This window comes from Coregonus clupeaformis, chromosome 17 (assembly GCF_020615455.1).
Source record: "Coregonus clupeaformis isolate EN_2021a chromosome 17, ASM2061545v1, whole genome shotgun sequence".
Classification (NCBI taxonomy): Eukaryota; Metazoa; Chordata; class Actinopteri; order Salmoniformes; family Salmonidae; genus Coregonus; species Coregonus clupeaformis.
Window position 1 is genome coordinate 22,579,012 of NC_059208.1, and position 27,957 is coordinate 22,606,968.

Below are 27,957 nucleotides of genomic sequence, written 5' to 3' on the forward strand. Positions count from 1 at the left end.
ATTTTGAAATAGGCTACTTAATTGTTTGAAACCTGAATGTTTTACTTCATATTATGAGACATTTCTTACTTAGAAAAAAACTGTGCTATTTAGAACCTAAAAGGGTTCTTCGGCTGTCCCCATAGGAGAACCCTTTGAAGAACCCTATTTGGTTCCAGGTAGAACCCTTTTGGGTTTCATGTATAACCCTTTCCACAGAGGGTTCTACACTGAACCCAAAAGAGGTTTACCTGGAACCAAAAAGGGTTCTGCCTGGAGCCAAATAGGGTTCTCCTATGGGGACAGCCGAAGAACCCTTTTGGAACCCTTTTTTCTAAGAGTGTATAGGCAAAATCAGACCATAGAAACGTGGAGGCAATTATTTTAGACTTCATAGGTGGCGCGTGAGTTTCATGTTTAGGGAAGATTACAAATTATCCTACCATTTCAACTGATCTGCATGCCAGTTATGAATTTCATATGCACATTTTCGTGGAACAGTTTCATTTCAATAATAATGTTTTAGTTTTGCAAAATCATTGTCACATGGTTAATCATAAAAATCGGTCATTAAATTATACAAGTAAAAATCTAAAAGTTAAAATTCAACTAATGCGAGAGCACCAGCCTCTGCCATATGGACACATTGATACACTGTGATCCATTGGCGGCTAAAGAAATGAGCGCATGGAACTCAGAGATCGCCTAGGCCAATGCAACAGTAGGACTATAACTTCCATTGTCAACTAAGTACAAATACATAAAGCCGACAAATAAGTAGAAAATATCCTGATGAAAATTCAGGTTCTTTCAGTCGCATTCATCTCTCTACTCAGCCTGTCTGCCTCCCTTTTTATCTGTCTTGACTTGAGCTATAGCTAGTGAAGTGCAACATTGTATCAAATCAATCAACTGGGTCTGGCCCAAAGCAGTTTTTAGCGAACTTGCAACATTGTATCAACGAGCCTATTCCAGGCCCTCAGAGTTTCCTGCACCAGTGAGCTCATGACAGACAGCTGTTTTTGCACAAGGGAAAAGTGTTAAGGTATTTTATGACATTTCCACTTGATATATGGGATCATCAGATCAGGATATTTTGGTCTTTCACACCGAGGCTTGGTGATTGTGGAGGGAGAGATTGTTGGAAATATTTTTTCAAATACTGTGAGGAACAATTATCATTTGCAATGGACGTAAAAAAAAACGGACACAGTTATTGATAATGAAATACAAAAATATGTAATTTACATAAGTATTCACACCCCTGAGTCAAAACATGTTAGAATCACCTTCGGCAGCGATTACAGCCGTGAGTCTTTCTGGGTAAGTCTTTAAGAGCTTTGCACACCTGGATTGTACAGTATTTGCACATAATTCTTTATCAAATTCTTCAAGCTCTGTTAAGTTAAGTTGGTTGTTGATCATTGCTAGACATCTATTTTCAAGTCTTGCCATAGATTTTCAAGCCGATTTAAGTCAAAACTGTAACTAGGCCACTCAGGAACGTTCAATGTCATCTTGGTAAGCAACTCCAGTGTATATTTGGCCTTGTGTTTTACGTTATTGTCCTGCTGAAAGAATTTGTTATTTTTATCCTAAAAAACTCCCTTGCCAATCACAAGCATAACCATAACATGATGCAGCTACCACCATACTTGAAAATATGAAGAGTGGTACTCAGTGATGTGTTGTGTTGGATTTGCCCCAAACATTATGCTTTGTATTCAGGACATAAAGTTAATTTCTTTGCCACATAAAAACATAATTCCACTTTAACATTATGAGGTATTGTGTGTAGGCCAGTGACACAAAATCTCAATTTAATCCATTTTAAATTCATGCTGTAACACAACAACATTTCTGAAGGCACTGTACAAGCTTGTGATTTGAAACAATCCACAGTAGTTTTTTCAAAGAAGATAATGATCCTCGATTCCTCTCTGTCTAAGTCTCTCTGGTGAAGTATTTTGAATTATTTTATTTATTTCTGTATAGGCAGGAGTAATTATATAATTTTGACAAATGTATTTCAATTTACATTAGGGGAAGCTATTGGACACGCCGACTATGAAATACTTCCTCATATGCAATTTCTCTCCTGGTCTATTGGTTTTCATATCAACTTTCTTTCGTTGTCAAGAAGCCAAAGTTATAATCGTATTCGTATTAGCAATTCATAGTTGTTGCATCTTTAGATCTCCCCTTTTTCCTACAGTGATTTAAATCTCTGTCACATATGAACCACTCGCATCAGGTGCGCTGTTTAGAATGGTGTTTTCCCGCTAATTGCATTTTGAAAATTTTTGAAAATGACGTTTTATTGGCTGCTTCATTACAGGAGTTGCATGCTCTCTTAAGATGCATTACCATAATCTAAATGTGGTTTCTGTCATTCTGAGCACTGTGGGTGGTCTCCCAAATGGGTTGCGCACCCAATGCATATGGGTCCGGTAAATTTCTCAAATGACCGGTAAATTAAAATCTTCCTGGTCCCATTGTCCGGCGTCACATATTCCTAACAGAAACCCTGCTGCAGTCCTGAACTGTCTCTGGACCAAAGATTTGGCTGAATCCCTGCAGAATCCCTGAACAAACACAATTACAGAAATATTTTCAACACAACTGCAGTGAACACATCAGAAAGTTGCCGTAGAAACCCCCAGACTTTGTTGTGTGTCTGTTTGCCAAAAACTCTTGGTTCAGATAAGTGCTGGGCCATAACTCCATGATCTCTATGCTACTCTTATTTACTAAACAACATTGTTCCATTTAGCAGTTTCTATTCTCTGCTGTTTCATCTCTGCTGTTGTCCCTTCCTGTCTCTCCCTTTAGGTTCTAGTGTCTAGTCTGTAGAGGTGTTGTGTAAAGGACTGTTGAAGTCTATGTGTGTGGCTAAAGGTTCTAGTCTCTAGTCTGTAGAGGTGGTGTGTAAAGGTCTGTTGAAGTCTATGTGTGTGTGGCTAAAGGTTCTAGTCTCTAGTCTGTAGAGGTGGTGTGTAAAGGTCTGTTGAAGTCTATGTGTGTGGCTAAAGGTTCTAGTCTCTAGTCTGTAGAGGTGGTGTGTAAAGGTCTGTTGAAGTCTATGTGTGTGTGGCTAAAGGTTCTAGTCTCTAGTCTGTAGAGGTGGTGTGTAAAGGACTGTTGAAGTCTATGTGTGTGGCTAAAGGTTCTAGTCTCTAGTCTGTAGAGGTGGTGTGTAAAGGACTGTTGAAGTCTATGTGTGTGGCTCAAGGTTCTAGTCTCTAGTCTGTAGAGGTGGTGTGTAAAGGACTGTTGAAGTCTATGTGTGTGGCTAAAGGTTCTAGTCTCTAGTCTGTAGAGGTGGTGTGTAAAGGACTGTTGAAGTCTATGTGTGTGGCTAAAGGCTCTGCTATGCTGTTTTCTATGTCCCTTCCTGTCCTCCCTGCAGGTTCAGGGAAGTCCTTCTCCATGATGGGGAATGAGAAGGCTCCAGGGCTGATCCCCAGGCTGTGCTGCTCCCTGTTTGAGAGGATCAGCCGGGAGGACAGCCAGGTTCACTCCTTCAAGGTGGAGGTTTCCTACATGGAGATATACAACGAGAAGGTCCGCGACCTGCTGGACCCTAAAGGGTGAGTATAGACAGACGGACGGATGGACACACACACATGCACGGACATACAATAATAGTAGAGAGAATGATTTATTTCAGCTTTTATTTCTTTCGTCACATTCCCAGTGGGTCAGAAGTTTACATACACTCAATTAGTATTTGGTAGCATTGCCTTTAAATTATTTAACTTGGGTCAAACGTTTCGGGTAGCCTTCAACAAGCTTGCCACAATAAGTTGGGTGAATTTTGGCCCATTCCTCCTGACAGAGTTGGTGCAAACCGTAGTCTGTCTTTTTTATGGCGGTTTTGGAGCAGTGGCTTCTTCCTTGCTGAGCGGCCTTTCAGGTTATGTCAATATAGGACTAATTTTACTGTAGATACTTTTGTACCTGTTTCCTCCAGCATCTTCACAAGGTCCTTTGTTGTTGTTCTGGGATTGATTCTGATGTCAATTAGCCTATCAGAAGCTTCTAAAGCCATGACATCATTTTCTGGAATTTTCCAAGCTGTTTAAAGGCACAGTCAACTTAGTGTATGTAAACATCTGACCCACTGGGATTGTGATACAGTTAATTATAAGTGAAATAATCTGTCTGTAAACAATTGTTGGAAAAATGACTTGTGTCATGCACAAAGTAGATGTCCTAACCGACTTGCCAAAACTATGTTTGTGAACAAGAAATGTGTGTAGTGGTTGAAAAACAAGTTTTAATGACTCCAACCTAAGTGTATGTAAACTTCCGACTTCAACTGTATGTACCAGGTGTGTGTGAAAAACAAGACAACACAAATGGAATGATGAAATGAGGAGCGGCAGTGGCTAGAAGGCCGGTGACGATGAACGCTGAAGCCTGCCCGAACAAGAAGATGAGGCAGCTTCGGAGGGAGTCGTGACACACACACACTAGCTTGACCAGTGTATTTGCTTTGGAGTAGCCTACCTAATGGACTAGCATAACTTGAGGGAAAGAGTGTCCTTACCTGACCTGAGCAGTGTTTTCCACTATCGCCGGCTGTCAGCTATACAGCTGGTTACACATTCATTTTCAGCAGGGTACTTTTTCCACTTAAATTAACTAGGCACATTATTGACAATTCACAAGCCAGAAGAAAAGTCAGCTGAGCCCTCTCCCGCTAGAATGAACGATATGTATCTTCTAACGATCTATTGATAGGACAGGCACCTGTCAGTCACAAAATGAGCGATGACAGGGAAACACTGCTGTTTTGACAGTCTGCTGTCTGTCCCGCCTCCTGGTACCTGTGAGTGTGTGTTGTGTACACTGTGGTTGCAGTCAAATGTCTTTACACAGAGGGAGAGAGCATGATGCTCCTTCATCGTCTATGTGAGTCAATTTGCACGTCCCATATAATGTGGTAACGATGAGTCAAAATCCACTTGGCCTATTGTTTTCTGGCACATTGATTTATTTTATTTTGCGTGTTTCATATGCAGCCACGAAGTGCTGGCTCATAGGCTTACTGTACGTTGATTGACTAACAGCAAGCTTGACTAGTTTATAAATGGTGTTGAACTGACTAAATAAAGTCGATCTCATATATCCTTGCCATTCATAAATCACACATCGTAGTTATACAGTATGTGCATGTTATCGCATCGGGACAAGTAAACAAAAGTTTTTCGAAATAAAGTCCATCAGGACTTGCCAGACAGTGACGTTAAATTGAGTGACTCGTCAGTAGCCTACCAAATCGCATCGGTAAGAGAGCAGTTCATTTGGCTTCTCCATTTGCATACTGGTAGGCTTTTTGCTGGTTATCTTCAGATAAATGATGCAAACATTGGATGAAGATGGTGAATCCTCCTCACTGCAGGAACAATAGGTAGGCTTGTGGTGAGATAGCCCATACCTAACACCTGCTTCATTCTTCAGTCGTACCTGTATTGCAGATAGTTGAGAAAATGCCTCTTAAAAGGAAGTTTGAAGCCTGTGGAAGTCAGACTCTTTAAGATTCTTTAAGAAGAAATCTGTTGGTCAGTTGTTAAACAAGTATTTTTATAATAAATGACATACTGCAATTCACAAAGAGTTGCAAACACTTGTTGAAATTCTTTCACAAATGTAGCTATCGTTCTAACTCTTCTCTTAACACGTATGGACCCAGAACTTCATTGAGCATCTGTTCTGTTTATTTTAGAGACCAATTCTTCCAACTGAAAAAGTGCCCATCACACAATTTGTTTGATTTAAAATGTAACCTTTAATTTATTTGGGCTATTTACTTCATTTCTGTTTTAATAAAATACATACAGTAGGTATTGTGGCGTTCTAATGACCTGGGTTCCAAACCCAGTTGGTCGGATACCCAAGCAGCTCTCTGTGTACAAGCTCTCCCGAGTGGCACAGTGGTCTAAGGCACAGCATCGCAGTGCTAGCTGTGCCACTAGAGATCCTGGTTCGAATCCAGGCTCTGTCGTAGCCGGCCGCGACCGGGAGACCCATGGGGCGGCGCACAATTGGCCCAGCGTCGTCCAGGTTAGGGGAGGGAATGGCCGGCAGGGATGTAACTCAGTTGGTAGAGCATGGCGTTTGCAACGCCAGGGTTGAGGGTTCGATTCCCATGGGGGGCCAGTATGAAAAAAATAATGTATGCATTCACTAACTGTAAGTCGCTCTGGATAAGAGCGTCTGCTAAATGACTAAAATCTAAATCTAAATCTTGTTCCCAGTCTATAGGCACATATCCATGTACACAATGAAGCTCTGGAACCTTATGTCAAGTAGTTTCTGATTCAGCTGCATTCTTATCAGATATTATTCGATCTGCGTATGACAGGAGGGAGGGCGGTAAGGGAGGGTTAACTGAGTGAGTGTGTATCAGGGACATCTGTTAGAGAGCAGGGGAGGGTGTGTGTGTGTGGACACTGGACAGTCCTAGAGAGGGACAACATTGGGGCTCTGTCTGTGTAGCTGCAGATGTCTGTGAGAGGAGAGGATATAGCCCAGTCAGTCCCAGCTCCATGGCAGTGGCCTCTCTGTTATTTCCTGGTTGAGACCCACTCTCTCTCTCTCTCTCTCTCTCTCTCTCTCTCTCTCTCTCTCTCTCGCTCTCACTCACACACACACACACACACACACACACCCTGGTTCTCTGTGTTTCTGTCTCTCTGTGTGAATCTCTGTGTGTATCTCTGTGTGTATCTCTGTGTGTATCTCTGTGTGTATCTCTGTGTGAATCTCTGTGTGTATCTCTGTGTGTATCTCTGTGTGTATCTCTGTGTGTCAGTGTCTCATCAGTTAGACTGTAGGCTGACCACTCTGAACTTTCCCACCCAGCTGTCTGTCATCCCCTATTGTAAACCTACAGGCAGGCCACACACACACACACACACACACACTTCCCCCTGTCTGTCCTCCCCTGTTGTTAGACCTAGTAGAGGGAGACCAATTGATTTGAACAGAGAGCAGCCAGTTGGCGCTGTGAACTTGAGTTGTGCCAACCTCTTTAAATCTACGGCCCCAGAGAGAGAGAGGAGGCATATATAGTGATATATAGTCTGTGTGTGTAGGTGAGAGAGAGAGAGAGAGAGAGAGAGAGAGAGAGAGAGACAGAGAGAGAGAGACAGAGATATATAGAGAGAGGGGGCTAAGTTGACCATCACTGATCTATAGCCTTCCCACCCCCCATCTAACCTCTGACAAACAGCCAAGTGAAGATCAGGTTCAGTGGACCCATCTGCACCACCTAGTGAAACATCTAGCTGTCTTCAGTAACAGTGATTTGGGAAATGTAATGTTGTCACATTGGATTATCCTAATATAGATGGATGGGCATGTTGGATTAACTTTTTCATAGCTGTCCTGGGTGTAGTCGTGTTATCCTCCATTCAGCCATGTAATCCATGAAATAGTCCATGAGCCTGTGGGGTCGGTAATATCGGGAGGGCTCAATGTCTCATGGTGATTTTCTTGAAGGTCAACGTTCCAAGAGTTGTAAAATGTGGGCTAGCAGTGCAGCAGTAGCAGCCTCTCTTTCATCCCTCCATTTCATTGATTTAGCTCATGGACTAAAATATGTCTGTGGTTTATCTGTTCCTCTGTCCAGGAGTCGTCAGTCTCTGAAGGTTAGAGAGCACAAGGTCCTGGGTCCGTATGTGGACGGCCTGTCACAACTGGCTGTCACCAACTTTGAGGTGAGTACAACTCCTTTGGAGACAGGGAGACGCCCACCTGGGTAGGCGAGGTGCTGGCTGGCAGAGTACAGCGCTTAGACAAGGAAATAAAAAAGCCACGTGTCTCCGGTGCGATACAATTAATCAGGGTTTCATCACCCCTTTTGCATTCGCAGTCTCCAGATTACACTGTGTATTACCATAGAGAACTGTGTATTACCATAGAGAACTGTGTATTACCATAGAGAACTGTGTATTACCATAGAGAACTGTGTATTACCATAGAGAACTGTGTATTACCATAGAGAACTGTGTATTACCATGGTTATAGTGGTGTAGTGTGATGGAGTCATGGTTATTGTAGTGTGATGGAGTCATGGTTATAGATGTGTAGTGTGATGGAGTCATGGTTATAGAGGTGTAGTGTGATGGAGTCATGGTTATAGAGGTGTAGTGTGATGGAGTCATGGTTATTGTAGTGTGATGGAGTCATGGTTATAGATGTGTAGTGTGATGGAGTCATGGTTATAGAGGTGTAGTGTGATGGAGTCATGGTTATAGTGGTGTAGTGTGATGGAGTCATGGTTATTGTAGTGTGATGGAGTCATGGTTATAGATGTGTAGTGTGATGGAGTTATGGTTATAGAGGTGTAGTGTGATGGAGTCATGGTTATAGAGGTGTAGTGTGATGGAGTCATGGTTATAGAGGTGTAGTGTGATGAGTCATGGTTATAGAGGTGTAGTGTGATGGAGTCATGGTTATAGAGGTGTAGTGTGATGGAGTCATGGTTATAGTGGTGTAGTGTGATGGAGTCGTGGTTATAGAGGTGTAGTGTGATGGTCATGGTTATAGTGGTGTAATGTGATGGAGTCATGGTTATAGAGGTGTAGTGTGATGGAGTCATGGTTATTGAGGTGTAGTGTGATGGAGTCATGTTATAGAGGTGTAGTGTGATGGAGTCATGGTTATTGAGGTGTAATGTGATGGAGTCATGGTTATAGATGTGTAGTGTGATGGAGCCATGGTTATAGTGATGTAGTGTGATGGAGTCATGGTTATAGTGGTGTAATGTGTTTGAGTCATGGTTATAGTGGTGTAGTGTGATGTGATGGAGCCATGGTTATAGTGGTGTAGTGTGATGGAGCCATGGTTATAGTGATGTAGTGTGATGGAGTCATGGTTATAGTGGTGTAATGTGATGGAGTCATGGTTATAGTGGTGTAGTGTGATGTGATGGAGCCATGGTTATAGTGGTGTAGTGTGATGTGATGGAGCCATGGTTATAGTGGTGTAGAGTGATGGAGTCATGGTTATTGTAGTGTGATGGAGTCATGGTTCCTGTGTGATAGGATTCCAAGTCGTGGTCTTGGCAGAGACGTCCTTAATAAAGTTATTCTGAGTCTGACGTCTCCACCCTGCCCTGTTTTATCTGCTCTGTGCTGGTCTTCCCATTCCCACCCATAGTCCCCTCCATCCATAGCCCTTCCACCCATAGCCCCTCCATCCATAGCCCTTCCACCGATAGCCCCCTCCATCTATAGCCCTTCCACCCATAGCCCCTACATCCATAGTCCCCTGCATCCATAGCCCTCTCCATCCATAGCCCATCCATCCATAGCCCCTCCATCCATAGCCCCTCCATCCATAGCCCCCTCCATCCATAGCCTCTCCATCCATAGCCCCTCCATCCATAGTCCCCTCCATCCATAGTCCCCTCCATCCATAGCCTCTCCATCCATAGCCTCTCCATCCATAGCTCCCTCCATCCATAGTCCCCTCCATCCATAGCCCCTCCATCCATCCATAGCCCTCTCCATCCATAGCCCATCCATCCATAGCCCTCTCCATCCATAGCCCATTCATCCATAGCCCCTCCATCCATAGCCCCTCCATCCATAGCCCCCTCCATCCATAGCCCCCCCATCCATAGCCTCTCCATCCATAGCCCCCTCCATCCATAGCCCCCTCCATCCATAGCCTCTCCAACCATAGTCCCCTCCATCCATAGTCCCCTCCATCCATCCATAGCCTCTCCATCCATAGCCTCTCCATCCATAGCCCCCTCCATCCATAGCCTCTCCATCCATAGTCCCCTCCATCCATAGTCCCCTCCATCCATCCATAGCCTCTCCATCCATAGCCTCTCGATCCATAGCCCCCTCCATCCATAGTTCCCTCCATCCATAGTCCCCTCCATCCATCCATAGCCTCTCCATCCATAGCCTCTCCATCCATAGCCCCCTCCATCCATAGCCCCTCCATCCATAGCCTCTCCATCCATAGCCCCCTGCATCAATAGTCCCCTCCATCCATAGTCCCCTCCATCCATAGCCCCTCCATCCATAGCCCCCTCCATCCATAGCCCCCTCCATCCATAGCCCCCCCCCATCCATAGCCTCTCCATCCATAGCCCCCTCCATCCATAGCCCCCTCCATCCATAGCCCCCTCCATCCATAGCCTCTCCATCCATAGTCCCCTCCATCCATAGTCCCCTCCATCCATCCATAGCCTCTCCATCCATAGCCTCTCCATCCATAGCCCCCTCCATCCATAGTCCCCTCCATCCATAATCCCCTCCATCCATCCATAGCCTCTCCATCCATAGCCTCTCCATCCATAGCCCCCTCCATCCATAGTTCCCTCCATCCATAGTCCCCTCCATCCATCCATAGCCTCTCCATCCATAGTCCCCTCCATCCATAGCCTCTCCATCCATAGCCCCCTCCATCCATAGCCTCTCCTTCCATAGACCCCTCCATCCATAGCCTCTCCATCCATAGCCCCCTCCATCCATAGCCTCTCCATCCATAGCCCCCTCCATCCATAGTTCCCTCCATCCATAGTCCCCTCCATCCATTCATAGCCTCTCCATCCATAGTCCCCTCCATCCATAGCCTCTCCATCCATAGCCCCCTCCATCCATAGCCTCTCCTTCCATAGACCCCCTCCATCCATAGCCTCTCCATCCATAGCCCCTCCATCCATAGCCCTAACTCCATCCAGTCCCCTCAAGCTCTCCATCCATAATCCCTCCATCCATCCATAGCCTCTCCATCCATAGCCTCTCCATCCATAGCCCCCTCCATCCATAGTTCCCTCCATCCATAGTCCCCTCCATCCATCCATAGCCTCTCCATCCATAGTCCCCTCCATCCATAGCCTCTCCATCCATAGCCTCTCCATCCATAGTCCCCTCCATCCATAGTCCCCTCCATCCATCCATAGCCTCTCCATCCATAGCCCCTCCATCCATAGTCCCCTCCATCCATAGCCTCTCCATCCATAGCCTCTCCATCCATAGCCCCCTCCATCCATAGCCCCTCCATCCATAGCCCTTCCATCCATATTCCCCTCCATCCATAGCCCCCTCCATCCATAGCCCCTCCATCCATAGCCTCTCCATCCATAGCCCCCTCCATCCATAGCCCCTCCATCCATAGCCTCTCCATCCATAGCCCCCTCCATCCATAGTTCCCTCCATCCATAGCCCCTCCATCCATAGCCCCCTCCATCCATAGCCCCTCCATCCATCCATAGGCCCCTCCATCCATAGCCCCCTCCATCCATAGTTCCCTCCATCCATAGCCCCTCCATCCATCCATAGTCCCCTCCATCCATAGCCCCTCCATCCATAGCCCCCCTCCATCCATAGCCCCTCCATCCATAGCCTCTCCATCCATAGCCCCTCCATCCATAGTTCCCTCCATCCATAGCCCCTCCATCCATAGCCCCCCTGCATCCATAGTCCCCTCCATCCATAGCCCCCTCCATCCATAGCCCCTCCATCCATAGCCCCCCTGCATCCATAGTCCCCTCCATCCATAGTCCCCTCCATCCATAGCCCCTCCATCCATAGCCCTTCCATCCATAGTCCCCTCCATCCATAGTCCCTCCATCCATAGCCCCTCCATCCATAGCCCCTCCATCCATAGTCCCCTCCATCCATAGTCCCCTCCATCCATAGTCCCCTCCATCTATAGCCCCTCCATCCATAGCCCCCTCCATCCATAGCCCATCCATCCATAGCCCCTCCATCCATAGTTCCCTCCATCCATAGCCTCTCCATCCATCCATAGTCCCCTCCATCCATCCATAGTCCCCTCCATCCATAGCCTCTCCATCCATAGCCCCTCCATCCATCCATAGTCCCCTCCATCCATAGCCCCTCCATCCATAGCCCCTCCATCCATAGCCCCTCCATCCATAGCCTCTCCATCCATAGCCCCCCTCCATCCATAGTTCCCTCCATCCATAGCCCCTCCATCCATAGCCCCCTGCATCCATAGTTCCCTCCATCCATAGCCTCTCCATCCATAGCCCCCTCCATCCATAGTTCCCTCCATCCATAGCCCCTCCATCCATAGCCCCCTCCATCCATAGCCCCTCCATCCATCCATAGGCCCCTCCATCCATAGCCCCCTCCATCCATAGTTCCCTCCATCCATAGCCCCTCCATCCATCCATAGTCCCCTCCATCCATAGCCCCTCCATCCATAGCCCCCTCCATCCATAGCCCCTCCATCCATAGCCTCTCCATCCATAGCCCCCTCCATCCATAGTTCCCTCCATCCATAGCCCCTCCATCCATAGCCCCCTGCATCCATAGTCCCCTCCATCCATAGTCCCCTCCATCCATAGCCCCTCCATCCATAGCCCCCTGCATCCATAGTCCCCTCCATCCATAGTCCCCTCCATCCATAGCCCCTCCATCCATAGCCCTTCCATCCATAGTCCCCTCCATCCATAGTCCCTCCATCCATAGCCCCTCCATCCATAGCCCCTCCATCCATAGTCCCCTCCATCCATAGTCCCCTCCATCCATAGTCCCCTCCATCTATAGCCCCTCCATCCATAGCCCTCTCCATCCATAGCCCATCCATCCATAGCCCCTCCATCCATAGCCCCCTCCATCCATAGTTCCCTCCATCCATAGCCTCTCCATCCATCCATAGTCCCCTCCATCCATCCATAGTCCCCTCCATCCATAGCCTCTCCATCCATAGCCCCTCCATCCATCCATAGTCCCCTCCATCCAAAGCCCCTCCATCCATAGCCCCCTCCATCCATAGCCCCTCCATCCATAGCCTCTCCATCCATAGCCCCCTCCATCCATAGTTCCCTCCATCCATAGTCCCCTCCATCCATAGCCCCCTCCATCCATAGTCCCCTCCATCCATAGTCCCCTCCATCCATAGCCCCTCCATCCATAGCCCCCTGCATCCATAGTCCCCTCCATCCATAGTCCCCTCCATCCATAGCCCCTCCATCCATAGCCCCCTCCATCCATAGCCCTTCCATCCATAGCCCCCTCCATCCATAGTCCCTCCATCCATAGCCCCTCCATCCATAGCCCCCTCCATCCATAGCCCCTCCATCCATAGCCTCTCCATCCATAGCCCCCTCCATCCATAGTTCCCTCCATCCATAGCCCCTCCATCCATAGCCCCCTGCATCCATAGTCCCCTCCATCCATAGTCTCTCCATCCATAGCCCCTCCATCCATAGCCCCCTGCATCCATAGTCCCCTCCATCCATAGTCCCCTCCATCCATAGCCCCTCCATCCATAGCCCCTCCATCCATAGTCCCCTCCATCCATAGTCCCCTCCATCCATAGTCCCCTCCATCTATAGCCCCTCCATCCATAGCCCTCTCCATCCATAGCCCATCCATCCATAGCCCCTCCATCCATAGCCCCCTCCATCCATAGTTCCCTCCATCCATAGCCTCTCCATCCATAGCCCCTCCATCCATCCATAGTCCCCTCCATCCATCCATAGTCCCCTCCATCCATAGTCCCCTCCATCCATCCATAGTCCCCTCCATCCATAGCCTCTCCATCCATAGCCCCTCCATCCATCCATAGTCCCCTCCATCCATAGCCCCTCCATCCATAGCCCCTCCATCCATAGCCTCTCCATCCATAGTCCCCTCCATCCACAGTCCCCTCCATCCATAGTCCCCTCCATCCATCCATAGTCCCCTCCATCCATAGCCCCTGTCAGTCAGTCAGTCCACCCCACCGCTGCCTGCTGTGACCCAGTTTAAGGATCACATGATGGCACTGAGCCACACACTGATACTTCCTGAATGGGTTGTTATAGAGACTGCCTGTTTAAGGGTTTTACTATGCTCTCTGAGAGGTGGACAGTACACAGACATCATTCTCTCTCTCTCCCTGCTCTTTGTCTCGCTCTCTCTCCTCTCTCTATATATATATATTTCTTTCTTTCTCTCTCTATCTAACTCGCTCTCTCTCTCTATCTAACTCTCTCTCTATCTATCTAACTCTCTCTCTCTATCTAACTCTCTCTCTCTCTATCGAACTCTCTCTCTCTCTCTCTATTGAACTCTCTCTCTCTCTCTCTATTGAACTCTCTCTCTCTCTCTCTCTCTCTCTCTTTCTCTCTCTCTCTGTGTTTCTCCCCCCCCCCCTCCCACACACTCCCTTTGTAGGACATTGAGGTGTTGATGTCGGAGGGGAATAAGTCGAGGACGGTGGCAGCCACCAATATGAATGAGGAGAGCAGTCGTTCCCACGCCGTTTTCAGCATCATCGTCACACAGACACTCTACAACCTGAAGTCTGGGGTCAGTGTCCGTGTGCCACACCACCATGTCACCCCTCAGATTTCACACCACCATACTTTAAAAAACAAGGATTCTCTTAATTACCTATCGTTAGACAATATACAGTATTGCATCTAGCAACAAACATATTGCCTTATTACTGTTGTAATAAAGGGATGACCTTTCATCTTTCTCTCTTTCTTTGGTCTGTTTGGGGAATGTTTTGTGTGTGTGTGCGTGTGTGTGTGTGTGTGTGTGTGTGTGTGTGTCTGTGCGTGTGTGTGTGTGTGGTGTGTGTGTGTGTGTGTGTGTGTGTGTGTGTGTGTGTGTGTGTGTGTGTAGAACTCAGGGGAGAAGGTGAGTAAGATGAGCCTGGTGGATCTGGCAGGTAGTGAGCGTGTCTCTAAGACTGGAGCTGCAGGGGAGAGGCTGAAGGAGGGCAGCAACATCAACAGGTAGGTGGTTCCTCTGATAACCTCCAGGTAATACCTCTACTGTTTAGATGTTATGACAGTTAACATCCAATACCTCTACTGTTTAGATGTTATGACAGTTAACATCCAATACCTCTACTGTTTAGATGTTATGACAGTTAACATCCAATACCTCTACTGTTTAGATGTTATGACAGTTAGCATCCAATACCTCTACTGTTTAGATGTTATGACAGTTAACATCCAATACCTCTACTGTTTAGATGTTATGACAGTTAGCATCCAATACCTCTACTGTTTAGATGTTATGAGGAAACAGGTACAAAAGTATCTATATCCACAGTAAAATGAGTCCTATATCAACATAACCTGAAAGGCTGCTCAGCAAGGAAGAAGCCACTGCTCCAAAACTGCCATAAAAAAGCCAGACTATGGTTTGCAACTGCACATGGGGACAAAGATCGTACTTTTGAAGAAATGTCCTCTGGTCTGATGAAACAAAAATAGAACTGTTTGGCCATAATGACCCTCGTTATGTTTGGAGGGAAAAGGTGGAGCGTTGCAAGCCGAAGAACACCATCCCAACCGTGAAGCACGGGGGTGGCAGCATCATGCTGTGGGGGTGCTTTGCTGGTGCACTTCACAAAATAGATGGCATCATGAGGAAGAAAAATGATGTGGATATATTGAAGCAACATCTCAAGACATCAGTCAGGAAGTTAAAGCTTGGTCGCAAATGGGTCTTCCAAATGTACAATGACCCCAAGCATACTTCCAAAGTTGTGGCAAAATGGCTTAAGGACAACAAAGTCAAGGTATTGGAGTGGCCATCACAAAGCCCTGACCTCAATCCAATAGAACATTTGTGGGCAGAACTGAAAAAGCGTGTGCGAGCAAGGAGGCCTACAAACCTGACTCAGTTACACCAGCTCTGTCAGGAGGAATGGGCCAAAATTCACCCAACTTATTGTGGGAAGCTTGTGGAAGGCTACCCGAAACGTTTGACCCAAGTTAAACAATTTAAAGGCAATGCTACCAAATACTAATTGAGTGTATGTGTGTATGTAAACTTCTGACCAACTGGGAATGTGATGAAATAAATAAAAGCTGAACTAAATCATTCTCTCTACTATTATTCTGACATTTCACATTCTTAAAATAAAGTGGTGATCCTAACTGACCTAAGACAGGGAATTTTTACTAGTATTAAATGTCAGGAATTGTGAAAAACTGAGTTTAAATGTATTTGGCTAAGGTGTATGTAAACTTCCAACTTAAACTGTATATCATTGAGGTATGTTGAGTGTCTTTCTCCCTGTGTGTGTTGTGTGTGTGTGTGTTCTGTGTTGTGTGTGTGTTGTGTGTGTGTTTGTGTGTGTGTGTTGTGTGTGTTGTGTGTGTGTGTTGTGTGTGTGTGTGTTGTGTGTGTGCAGGTCTCTTACCACCCTGGGCTGTGTGATCTCTGCGCTGGCGGACCAGTCTGCAAGGAAAGGGGGGAAGAATAAATTTGTTCCTTACAGAGACTCTGTCCTCACCTGGCTCCTCAAGGTCTGTACTAACACACACCAGCTATCACTCTGGGCCTCGCTGTACTGTCTGTTGATCAGGGTTGCAGAATGTCCCCAAAATTCACAGGTTTTCCACACATACTGTTTGCAAGATTCCCAGAATCGGGAGGGAATACGTTTACAATCTGGAATCCCCCTACCAGAATTATTGGATAAATTGGAAATTTTGAGAGAGTAACTGTAATTTTACAACAGTAATATTGATTATTGGGCATAGTTGTGTATGTGGTAAGGTAAGGGAGAATGGAATATCAATAACAGTCTTTTCATATTCTCTTTCAACTACTGTTCTAGCTTCTATTGTACTAGCTTCTACTGTACTAGCTTCTACTGTACAAGCTCCTACTGTACTAGCTCTACTGTACTATCTCCTACTGTTCTAGCTTCTACTATACTATCTCCTACTGTACTAGCTTCTACTGTACTAGCTTCTACTGTACTATCTCCTACTGTTCTAGCTTCTACTATACTATATCCTACTGTACTAGCTTCTACTGTACTAGCTTCTACTGTACTAGCTCCTACTGTACTAGCTCTACTGTACTATCTCCTACTGTTCTAGCTTCTACTATACTATCTCCTACTGTACTAGCTTCTACTGTACTAGCTTCTACTGTACTATCTCCTACTGTTCTAGCTTCTACTATACTATCTCCTACTGTACTAGCCTCTACTGTACTAGCTTCTACTGTACTAGCTTCTACTGTACTATATCCTACTGTATTAGCTTCTACTTTACTATCTCCTACTTTACTATCTTCTACTGTACTAGCTCCTACTGTACTATCTCCTACTGTACTATCTCCTACTGTACTATCTCCTACTTTACTAGCTTCTACTGTACTATCCCCTACTGTACTAGCTTCTACTGTACTAGCTTCTACTGTACAAGCTCCTACTGTTCTAGCTTCTACTATACTATCTCCCACTGTACTAGCTTCTACTGTACTATCTCCTACTGTACTAGCTTCTACTGTACTATCTCCTACTTTACTAGCTTCTACTGTACTAGCTCCTACTGTACTATCTCCTACTTTACTAGCTTCTACTGTACTATATCCTACTGTACTAGCTTCTACTGTACTAGCTTCTACTGTACTATCTCCTACTTTACTAGCTTCTACTGTACTATCTCCTACTGTACTAGCTTCTACTGTACTAGCTTCTACTGTACTATCTTCTACTTTACTAGCTTCTACTGTACTAGCTCCTACTGTACTAGCTTCTACTTTACTAGCTTCTACTGTACTAGCTTCTACTGTTCTAGCTCCTACTGTTCACAGTCACCAACAGTGAAGTCTACATTATAACTGACTGTCACCTCAACTGTTTGTTGTTATCCGTCCCTCGGTGTTGCCAGGACAACCTGGGTGGCAACAGCAAGACATGTATGATCGCCACGGTGAGCCCAGCAGCTGATAACTACGAGGAGACGTTGTCCACGCTGCGTTACGCAGACCGCGCCAAGAGAATCGTCAACCACGCCGTCGTCAATGAAGACCCCAACGCACGGATCATCAGAGAGCTCCGGGAGGAGGTGGAGAAACTCAGAGTACAGCTCTCTCAGGCTGAGGTGGGACACACACACACACACACACACACACACACACACACACACACACACACACACACACACACACACACACACACACACACACACACACACACACACACACACACACTGATGATCTGGTGCTTCTGTCACCAACCAAGGAGGGCCTACAGCAGCACCTAGATCTTCTGCACAGATCTCAGTAAATCTCAGTAAGACAAAAATAATGGTTTTCGAAAAAAGGTCCAATTGCCAGGACCAGAAATACAAATTCCATCTAGACACCGTTGCCCTAGAGCACACAAAAAACTATACATAGCTCGGCCTAAACATCAGCGTCACAGGTAACTTCCACAAAGCTGTGAACGATCTGAGACAAGGCAAGAAGGGCCTTCTATGCCATCAAAAGGAACATAGAATTCGACATACCAATTAGGATCTGGCTAAAAATACTTGAATCAGTTATAGAACCCATTGCCCTTTATGGTTGTGAGGTCTGGGGTCCGCTCACCAACCAAGAATTCACAAAATGGGACAAACACCAAATTGAGACTGCATGCAGAATTCTGGAAAAATATCCTCTGTGTACAACGAAAAACACCAAATAATGCATGCAGAGCAGAATTAGGCCAATACCCGCTAATTATCAAAATCCAGAAAAGAGCTGTTAAATTCTATAACCACTTAAAAGGAAGTGATTCCCAAACCTTCCATAACAAATCCATCACCTACAGAGAGATCAACTTGGAGAAGAGTCCCCTAAGTAAGCTGGTCCTGGGGCTCTGTTCACAAACACAAACAGACCCCACAGAGCCCCAGGACAACAACAACAACACAATTAGACCCAACCAAATCATGAGAAAACAAAAAGATAATTACTTGACACATTGGAAAGAATTAACAAAATAACAGAGCAAACTAGAATGCTATTTGTCCCTAAACAGAGAGTACACAGTGGCAGAATACCTGACCACTGTGATCGACCCAACCTTAAGGAAATCTTTGACTATGTACAGACTCAGTGAGCATAGCCTTGCTATTGAGAAAGGCCGCCGTAGGCAGACCTGGCTCTCAAGAGAAGACAGGCTATGTGCACACTGCCCACAAAATGAGGTGGAAACTGAGCTGCACTTCCTAACCTCCTGCCAAATATATGACCATATTAGAGACACATATTTCCCTGAGATTACAGAGATCCATAAAGAATTCGAAAACAAACCTAATTTTGATAAACTCCCTTATCTACTGGGTGAAATACCACAGTGTGCCATCACAGCAGCAATATTTGTGACCTGCTGCCACAAGAAAAGGGCAACCAGTGAAGAACAAACACCATTGTAAATACAACCCATATTTATGTTTATTTATTTTCCCATTTGTACTTTAACTATTTGCACATCATTAGAACACTGTATATATACATAATATGACATTTGAAATGTCTTTATTCTTTTGAAACTTCTGAGTGTAATGTTTACTGTTAATATTTATTGTTTATTTCACTTTTATTTACTATCTACTTCACTTGCTTTGGCAATGTTAACATACGTTTCCCATGCCAATAAAGCCCTTAAATTGAAATAGAAATTGAATAGAAATAGAAATTGAATTGAGAGAGAGAGAGAGAGAGAGAGAGAGAGAGAGAGAGCGCTCAGAGAGGAGGGGGAGAAACTCAAGAGTACAGCTCTCTCAGACCGAGGTGGGAGACAGACACAGAATCAACAAGGGACTGTAGGGAGGTTATATAAAGCAAATTAACTTGCCTACGTTCTGACTGGTCCGTTCTGACTGGTCCGTTCTGACTGGCCCGTTCTGACTGGCCCGTTCTGACTGGCCCGTGTGTGTCTCTGTGTCTCTGTGTGTCTATGTTCCAGTCTCTGAAGGCCCCAGAGCTGAAGGAGAAGCTCCAGGAGTCAGAGAAGTTGATCCAGGAGATGACTGTTACCTGGGAGCAGAAACTACACAAGACAGAGGAGATTGCTACGGTAACCTACGTACTCACTCACATTCATTTAGCATATGTAAAAATGTATGCACACATGACTGTAAGTCGCTTTGGATAAAAGCGTCTGCTAAATGGCATATTATTATTATTATTATTATATTAATATCACATGGAAGCTTCTACATTCGGACTAAACCGTTGGTAATAAATGTACGTGCTGAGGTAAAGTGACTTGTATATTTGTTGTATTTCCACAGGAGCGTCAGAAGCAGCTGGAGAGTATGGGAATCTCCCTGGAGACGTCTGGGATCAAAGTTGGAGAGGACAAATGCTTCCTGGTCAATCTGAATGCCGACCCCGCCCTCAATGAGCTGCTGGTCTACTACCTAAAGGTACACACACACACGCGCACACACACAACCACAACCACAACGCCGACCACACCCTCAATAAGCTGCTCGTCTACTACCGAAAGGAATTTGGATTTACACCAGAAATCTATTTTGAATGATTATCTAGACTCAAGTTTAAGATGCAGTGGGGATTATTATTGCCAAAATCTCTCTCTCTCTCTCTCTCTCTCTCTCTCTCTCTCTCTCTCTCTCTCTCTCTCTCTCTCTCTCTCTCTCTCTCTCTCTCTCTCTCTCTCTCTCTCTCTCTCTCTCTCTCTCTCTCTCTCTCTCTCTCTCTCTCTCTCTCTCTCTCTCTCTCTCTCTCCCTCCCCCAGTGTGTATCAGCTAATACAGATGTTCAGAAAGCAGAGGTTCTGCAGGGAGAGCATGCAGGAATCACACGAGCAAATAATGCTCAGTCTAACAGATTGCCTCAGCCTGAAGCAGCACACTCTCACACACACACACACACACACACTTCACACACACTTCACACGCTCTCTAGGACTTGACAGCTACCTCACCGGCTGTCATATATTTACCAGACTGTCTAAGGAGATGGAACATTACATTTGACATTTTAGTCAATTAGCAGACAATTTTATCCAGAGCGACTGACAGTTAGTGCATTTATCTTAACAAAGCTAAGTGGGACAACCACATATCTCAGTCATAGTAAATAAATTTTCCTCAATAAAGTACCTATCAGGAAAGTCAGAGCTAGTAACTATCAGTAAAGTCAGAGCTAGTAGCTATCAGTAAAGTCAGAGCTAGTAGCTATCAGTAAAGTCAGTGCTAGTAGCTATCAGTAAAGTCAGAGCTAGTAACTATCAGTAAAGTCAGTGCTAGTAGCTATCAGTAAAGTCAGTGCTAGTAGCTATCAGTAAAGTCAGTCCTAGTAGCTATCAGTAAAGTCAGAGCTAGTAGCTATCAGTAAAGTCAGAGCTAGTAGCTATCAGTAAAGTCAGAGCTGGTAGCTATCAGTAAAGTCAGAGCTTGTAACTATCAGTAAAGTCAGTGCTAGTAGCTATCAGTAAAGTCAGTGCTAGTAGCTATCAGTAAAGTCAGTCCTAGTAGCTATCAGTAAAGTCAGAGCTGGTAGCTATCAGTAAAGTCAGTCCTAGTAGCTATCAGTAAAGTCTGAGCTAGTAGCTATCAGGAAAGTCAGAGCTAGTAGCTATCAGTAAAGTCAGAGCTGGTAGCTATCAGTAAAGGCAGTGCTTGTGACTATCAGTAAAGTCAGTGCTGTTAGCTATCAGTAAAGTCAGTGCTAGTAGCTATCAGTAAAGTCAGTCCTAGTAGCTATCAGTAAAGTCAGAGCTGGTAGCTATCAGTAAAGTCAGCGCTAGTAGCTATCAGTAAAGTCAGTTCTAGTAACTATCAGTAAAGTCAGTGCTAGTAACTATCAGTAAAGTCAGTGCTAGTAACTATCAGTAAAGTCAGTGCTAGTAGTTATCAGTAAAGTCAGTGCTAGTAGCTATCAGTAAAGTCAGTGCTAGTAACTATCAGTAAAGGCAGTGCTAGTAGCTATCAGTAAAGTCAGTGCTAGTAGCTATCAGTAAAGTCAGTGCTAGTAGCTATCAGTAAAGTCAGTGCTAGTAACTATCAGTAAAGTCAGTGCTAGTAACTATCAGTAAAGGCAGTGCTTGTAGCTATCAGTAAAGTCAGTGCTAGTAGCTATCAGTAAAGTCAGTGCTAGTAGCTATCAGTAAAGTCAGAGCTAGTAGCTATCAGTAAAGTCAGTGCTAGTAGCTATCGGTAAAGTCAGTGCTAGTAGCTATCAGTAAAGTCAGTGCTAGTAACTATCGGTAAAGTCAGTGCTAGTAACTATCAGTAAAGTCAGTGCTGGTAACTATCAGTAAAGTCAGTGCTAGTAACTATCAGTAAAGTCAGTGCTAGTAGCTATCAGTAAAGTCAGTGCTAGTAACTATCAGTAAAGTCAGAGCTAGTAGCTATCAGTAAAGTCAGAGCTAGTAACTATCAGTAAAGTCAGAGCTAGTAACTATCAGTAAAGTCAGAGCTGGTAGCTATCAGTAAAGTCAGAGCTAGTAGGGGGGAAAGTAAAGTGCGAGGGGGGGTGCAGTGGGATTATTTAAGATAATCTTTGAAGAGGGTAGGGTTTCATACATACAGTACATATAGCAGTCAGCAAAATCAGAGCTAGTAAGGGGGGAAGAGTCGGGGGGGCTGGGTTTCATACATAACATAGCTAACACTGACTGACTGGCTGCTGCTGCATTCCAGATCATCTAGTCTGTGTAGTGGACAGTACAGTAGGATGATGCTAGCCTCTAGTCTGTGTAGTGGACAGTACAGTAGGATGATGCTAGCCTCTAGTCTGTGTAGTGGACAGTACAGTAGGATGATGCTAGCCTCTAGTCTGTGTAGTGGACAGTACAGTAGGATGATGCTAGCCTCTAGTCTGTGTAGTGGACAGTACAGTAGGATGATGCTAGCCTCTAGTCTGTGTAGTGGACAGTACAGTAGGATGATGCTAGCCTCTAATCTTTGTAGTGGACAGTACAGTAGGACGATGCTAGCGTGTAGTCTGTAGTGGACAGTACAGTAGGATGATGCTAGCGTGTAGTCTGTAGTGGACAGTACAGTAGGATGATGCTAGCGTGTAGTCTGTAGTGGACAGTACAGTAGAATGATGCTAGCCTGTAGTCAGTAGTGGACAGTACAGTAGGATGATGCTAGCCTCTAGTCTGTGTAGTGGACAGTACAGTAGGATGATGCTAGCCTCTAGTCTGTGTAGTGGACAGTACAGTAGGATGATGCTAGCCTCTAGTCTGTGTAGTGGACAGTACAGTAGGATGATGCTAGCGTGTAGTCTGTAGTGGACAGTACAGTAGGATGATGCTAGCGTGTAGTCTGTAGTGGACAGTACAGTAGGATGATGCTAGCGTGTAGTCTGTAGTGGACAGTACAGTAGGATGATGCTAGCGTGTAGTCTGTAGTGGACAGTACAGTAGGATGATGCTAGCGTGTAGTCTGTAGTGGACAGTACAGTAGGATGATGCTAGCCTGTAGTCTTGTGTAGGTGACACCAGAGCCATGTATTTAGAGAGTTAGGGCAACTTTTAGAATTTGGGAATATTGTTCTAATTCTAGAAATTCATTTACATAGCATTGTTTAAATATTCACCATGTAATGTTAATGGGGAGCTAACATGGCTATAAAAATACATAAAGAGAGTCGCACACTCTATATATAAACTCCTAGTAATTTATTGACTAAACCACCAACGTTTCGTCATCACTGTGCCCTGAAGAAGGCACCCTGAAGAAAGCACCCTCTGCTCTCAGACACCCTGAAGAAGGCACAGTGATGCCGAAACGTTGCTGTTTTACCCAATAAATGACTGGGAGTTTATATATAGAGTGTGGACTCTCTTTATGTATTTTTATAGCTTCCAGTTTATTCTCCGTTAGTCAGCACCTCTACATTAAATCATTTCTCTGAGTGTGCGCCAGCTCATGCTTTTTATTGAGCTAACATGCCATAGAATGTTGAAGTGTCATGTAAATGCATCATAATGCAGGAATTGCATTGGCCCAACTCTCTAAGTACAGGGCTCTGGTGTACACTACAATAGGATGACGCTATGAGAACAGAGGAAAGGAAACGGAGTGGGCACATAGAGTCACAGCGCTGACAGACAACTGGCTCAGTGGCTGAGAGGAACAGAGAGAGACTGAGGCTGCATCCCAAACGGCACCCTATTCCCTATACTGTATAGGGAGAGAGAGAGAGAGGGGCAGGGAGAGAGAGACAGAGAGCAGAGGGGCAGGGAGAGAGAGACAGAGGGGCAGGGAGAGAGAGACAGAGGGGCAGGGAGAGAGAGACAGAGAGCAGAGGGGCAGGGTGAGAGAGAGAGAGAGCAGAGGGGCAGGGAGAGAGAGAGAGAGACAGAGGGGCAGGGGAGAGAGAGACAGAGGGGCAGGGAGAGAGAGAGAGAGACAGAGGGCAGGGAGAGAGAGACAGAGGGGCAGGGAGAGAGAGACAGAGAGCAGAGGGGCAGGGAGAGAGAGACAGAGGGGCAGGGAGAGAGAGACAGAGAGCAGAGGGGCAGGGTGAGAGAGAGAGAGAGCAGAGGGGCAGGGAGAGAGAGAGACAGAGGGGCAGGGAGAGAGAGAGACAGAGGAGGAGAGACAGGCAGAGGGGAGAGGGGCAGAGAGAGAGAGAGCAGAGGGCAGAGAGAAGACAGGGTGAGAGAGAGAGACAGAGCGAGAGAGACAGAGAGAGAGAGACAACAGAGGGGCAGGGAGAGAGAGAGACAGAGGGGCAGGGAGAGAGAGAGACAGAGAGAGAGAGACAGAGAGGGCGGGAGAGGCAGGGAGAGAGAGAGAGAGCGGAGGGGCAGGGAGAGAGAGAGAGAGACAGAGAGCAGAGGGGCAGGGAGAGAGAGAGAGACTGAGGGGCAGGGAGAGAGACAGAGAGCAGAGGGGCAGGGTGAGAGAGAGAGAGACTGAGGGGCAGGGAGAGAGAGAGATAAAAAGAAAAGAGATAAAAATTTTTTTCAATATTTATTGGGTGAAAAGCCTAAATGTGCAATTTTGGCAGCCAAAATGTTTGTCCTCCTGCCACAACCTGAGGGACAGCCAGTGAAAAGTGTAATGTAATGTCAATAATATTTCCTGTTTTGTTTTGGCTTTCATACCATGTGAGATGGTCTACTACTATTGCTTTAATGTATTGTTATTCTCATTAATATTGTTGTTGTAGTTGCTGTTAATGGTAATCCCATTTCCACTACTACTATTATTATTATTATTGCTGTTGGTCCCACCATTTTTGTTATATCTATACTTTGACAATGTAAGTAATTTTACTTGCCATGTCAATAAAGTCTATTGAATTGAATTGAATTGAATTGAGAGAGAGAGCAGAGGGGCAGGGTGAGAGAGAGAGAGACTGAGGGGCAGGGAGAGAGAGAGAGAGAGAGAGAGAGAGAGAGATAGAGAGAGAGAGAGAGAGAGAGAGAGAGAGAGAGAGAGAGAGAGAGAGAGACTGAGGGGAGAGAGAGAGAGGGAGACTGAGGGGCAGGGAGAGAGAGAGAGACTGAGGGGCAAGGAGAGAGAGAGAGTGAGACTGAGGGGCAGGGAGAGAGAGAGAGAGAGAGAGAGAGAAAGAGACTGAGGAGCAGGGAGAGAGAGAGAGCGAGACTGAGGGGCAGGGAGAGAGCGAGAGAGAGACTGAGGGGCAGGGAGAGAGAGACAGAGAGCAGAGGGGCAGGGAGTGAGAGAGCGAGACAGAGGGGCAGGGAGAGAGAGAGAGAGAGAGCGGAGGGGCATGGAGAGAGAGAGAGACTGAGGGGCAGGGTGAGAGAGCGAGAGACAGAGAGCAGAGGGGCATGGAGAGAGAGAGAGAGACAGAGCAGAGGGGCAGGGAGAGAGAGACAGAGACAGATGGGCAGGGGAGAGAGAGAGAGAGAGAGAGAGAGAGAGAGACTGAGGGGAGAGAGAGAGAGGGAGACTGAGGGGCAGGGAGAGAGAGAGAGACTGAGGGGCAGGGAGAGAGAGAGAGAGAGAGGGGCAGGGAGAGAGAGACTGAGGGGCAGGGTGAGAGAGAGAGAGACAGAGAGCAGAGGGGCAGGGAGAGAGAGAGAGAGAGAGGGGGGCAGGGAGAGAGAGAGAGAGACAGAGAGCGGAGGGGCAGGGTGAGAGAGATGGAGAGAGAGAGAGAGAGACTGAGGGGCAGGGAGAGAGAGAGACAGAGCGCAGAGGGGCAGGGAGAGAGAGAGAGACAGGGGGGCAGGGAGAGAGAGAGAGACAGAGGGGCAGGGAGAGAGAGAGAGAGACAGAGGGGCAGGAAGAGAGAGAGAGACAGAGAGCAGAGGGGCATGGAGAGAGAGAGAGACAGAGGGGCAGGGAGAGAGAGAGAGAGAGACAGAGAGTGTAGGGGCAGGGAGAGAGAGAGAGAGACTGAGGGGCAGGGTGAGGGAGAGAGAGAGAGACAGAGAGCAGAGGGGCAGGGAAAGAGAGAGAGAGCCAGAGAGTGGAGGGGCAGGGAGAGAGAGAGAGTGAGAGAGAGGGGCAGGGAGAGAGGGAGAGAGAGAGAGAGAGACAGAGCGTAGGGGCAGGGAGAGAGAGAGAGAGACTGAGGGGCAGGGTGAGAGAGAGAGAGAGAGAGAGACAGACAGACAGACAGACAGAGAGCAGAGGGGCAGGGAAAGAGAGAGAGAGCCAGAGAGTGGAGGGGCAGGGAGAGAGAGAGAGTGAGAGAGAGAGAGGAGCAGGGAGAGAGAGAGAGAGACAGAGAGCAGAGGGGCATGGAGAGAGAGAGAGAGACAGAGGGGCAGGGAGAGAGAGAGAGAGAGAGAGAGGGGCAGGGAGAGAGAGAGAGAGAGAGACAGAGAGCGTAGGGGCAGGGAGAGAGAGAGACTGAGGGGCAGGGTGAGAGAGAGAGAGAGAGAGAGAGACAGAGAGCAGAGGGGTAGGGAAAGGGAGAGAGAGCCAGAGAGTGGAGGGGCAGGGAGAGAGAGAGAGTGAGAGAGAGAGAGGAGCAGCGAGAGAGAGAGAGAGAGACAGAGAGCAGAGGGGCAGGGTGAGAGAGAGAGACAGAGAGACAGAGGGGCAGGGAGAGAGAGAGAGACGGAGGGGCAGGGAGAGAGACAGAGAGCAGAGGGGCATGGAGAGAGAGAGAGAGACAGAGGGGCAGGGGGAGAGAGAGAGAGAGAGAGAGACAGAGAGCGGAGGGGCAGGGTGAGGCATGTGAGACAGCAACCAAGCCTCCTCCAGACCTCCAGAACAACAGGTCTGTGTCTGGGCCCCGGCCGGGACGGCTAGCCTGCCTTGCATACCAGTGTGGAATGACACCCACACACACACACACACACACACACATATAATGGAATGAACAAGAGACTGACTTACTTGGGTTATGTTAAGGAGCTGATGCAGCTGCAGGAGTGAAGGAGCGTCGGACATCCTCTGGAAGTGGGATGTTTGTTTAACTACAGTGGGGGAAAAAAGTATTTAGTCAGCCACCAATTATGCAAGTTCTCCCACTTAAAAAGATGAGAGAGGCCTGTAATTTTCATCATAGGTACACGTCAACTATGACAGACAAAATGAGAATTTTTTTTCCAGAAAATCACATTGTAGGATTTTTAATGAATTTATTTGCAAATTATGGTGGAAAATAAGTATTTGGTCACCTACAAACAAGCAAGATTTCTGGCTCTCACAGACCTGTAACTTCTTCTTTAAGAGGCTCCTCTGTCCTCCACTCGTTACCTGTATTAATGGCACCTGTTTGAATTTGTTATCAGTATAAAAGACACCTGTCCACAACCTCAAACAGTCACACTCAAAACTCCACTATGGCCAAGACCAAAGAGCTGTCAAAGGACACCAGAAACAAAATTGTAGACCTGTACCAGGCTGGGAAGACTGAATCTGCAATAGGTAAGCAGCTTGGTTTGAAGAAATCAACTGTGGGAGCAATTATTAGGAAATGGAAGACATACAAGACCACTGATAATCTCCTTCGATCTGGGGCTCCACGCAAGATCTCACCCCGTGGGGTCAAAATGATCACAAGAACGGTGAGCAAAAATCCCAGAACCACACGGGGGGACCTAGTGAATGACCTGCAGAGAGCTGGGACCAAAGTAACAAAGCCTACCATCAGTAACACACTACGCCGCCAGGGACTCAAATCCTGCAGTGCAAGACGTGTCCCCCTGCTTAAGCCAGTACATGTCCAGGCCCGTCTGAAGTTTGCTAGAGTGCATTTGGATGATCCAGAAGAGGATTGGGAGAATGTCATATGGTCAGATGAAACCTAAATAGAACTTTTTGGT

At 46.5% G+C, this 27,957-nt stretch overlaps 1 protein-coding gene across 1 annotated transcript in view; it reads left to right on the forward strand.

Moving 5' to 3' along the window:
* LOC121542599 (kinesin-like protein KIF13A) overlaps positions 1-27,957 on the forward strand; it is a 102,962-nt gene that overhangs the window by 48,333 nt on the left and 26,672 nt on the right. The window contains exons 6-13 of the mRNA XM_045226159.1: positions 3,389-3,569; positions 7,619-7,706; positions 14,142-14,276; positions 14,598-14,710; positions 16,123-16,237; positions 17,618-17,830; positions 19,684-19,794; positions 20,012-20,146. Coding sequence (XP_045082094.1) covers positions 3,389-3,569; positions 7,619-7,706; positions 14,142-14,276; positions 14,598-14,710; positions 16,123-16,237; positions 17,618-17,830; positions 19,684-19,794; positions 20,012-20,146 — 1,091 coding nt within the window. The remainder of the gene's footprint in view (positions 1-3,388; positions 3,570-7,618; positions 7,707-14,141; positions 14,277-14,597; positions 14,711-16,122; positions 16,238-17,617; positions 17,831-19,683; positions 19,795-20,011; positions 20,147-27,957) is intronic.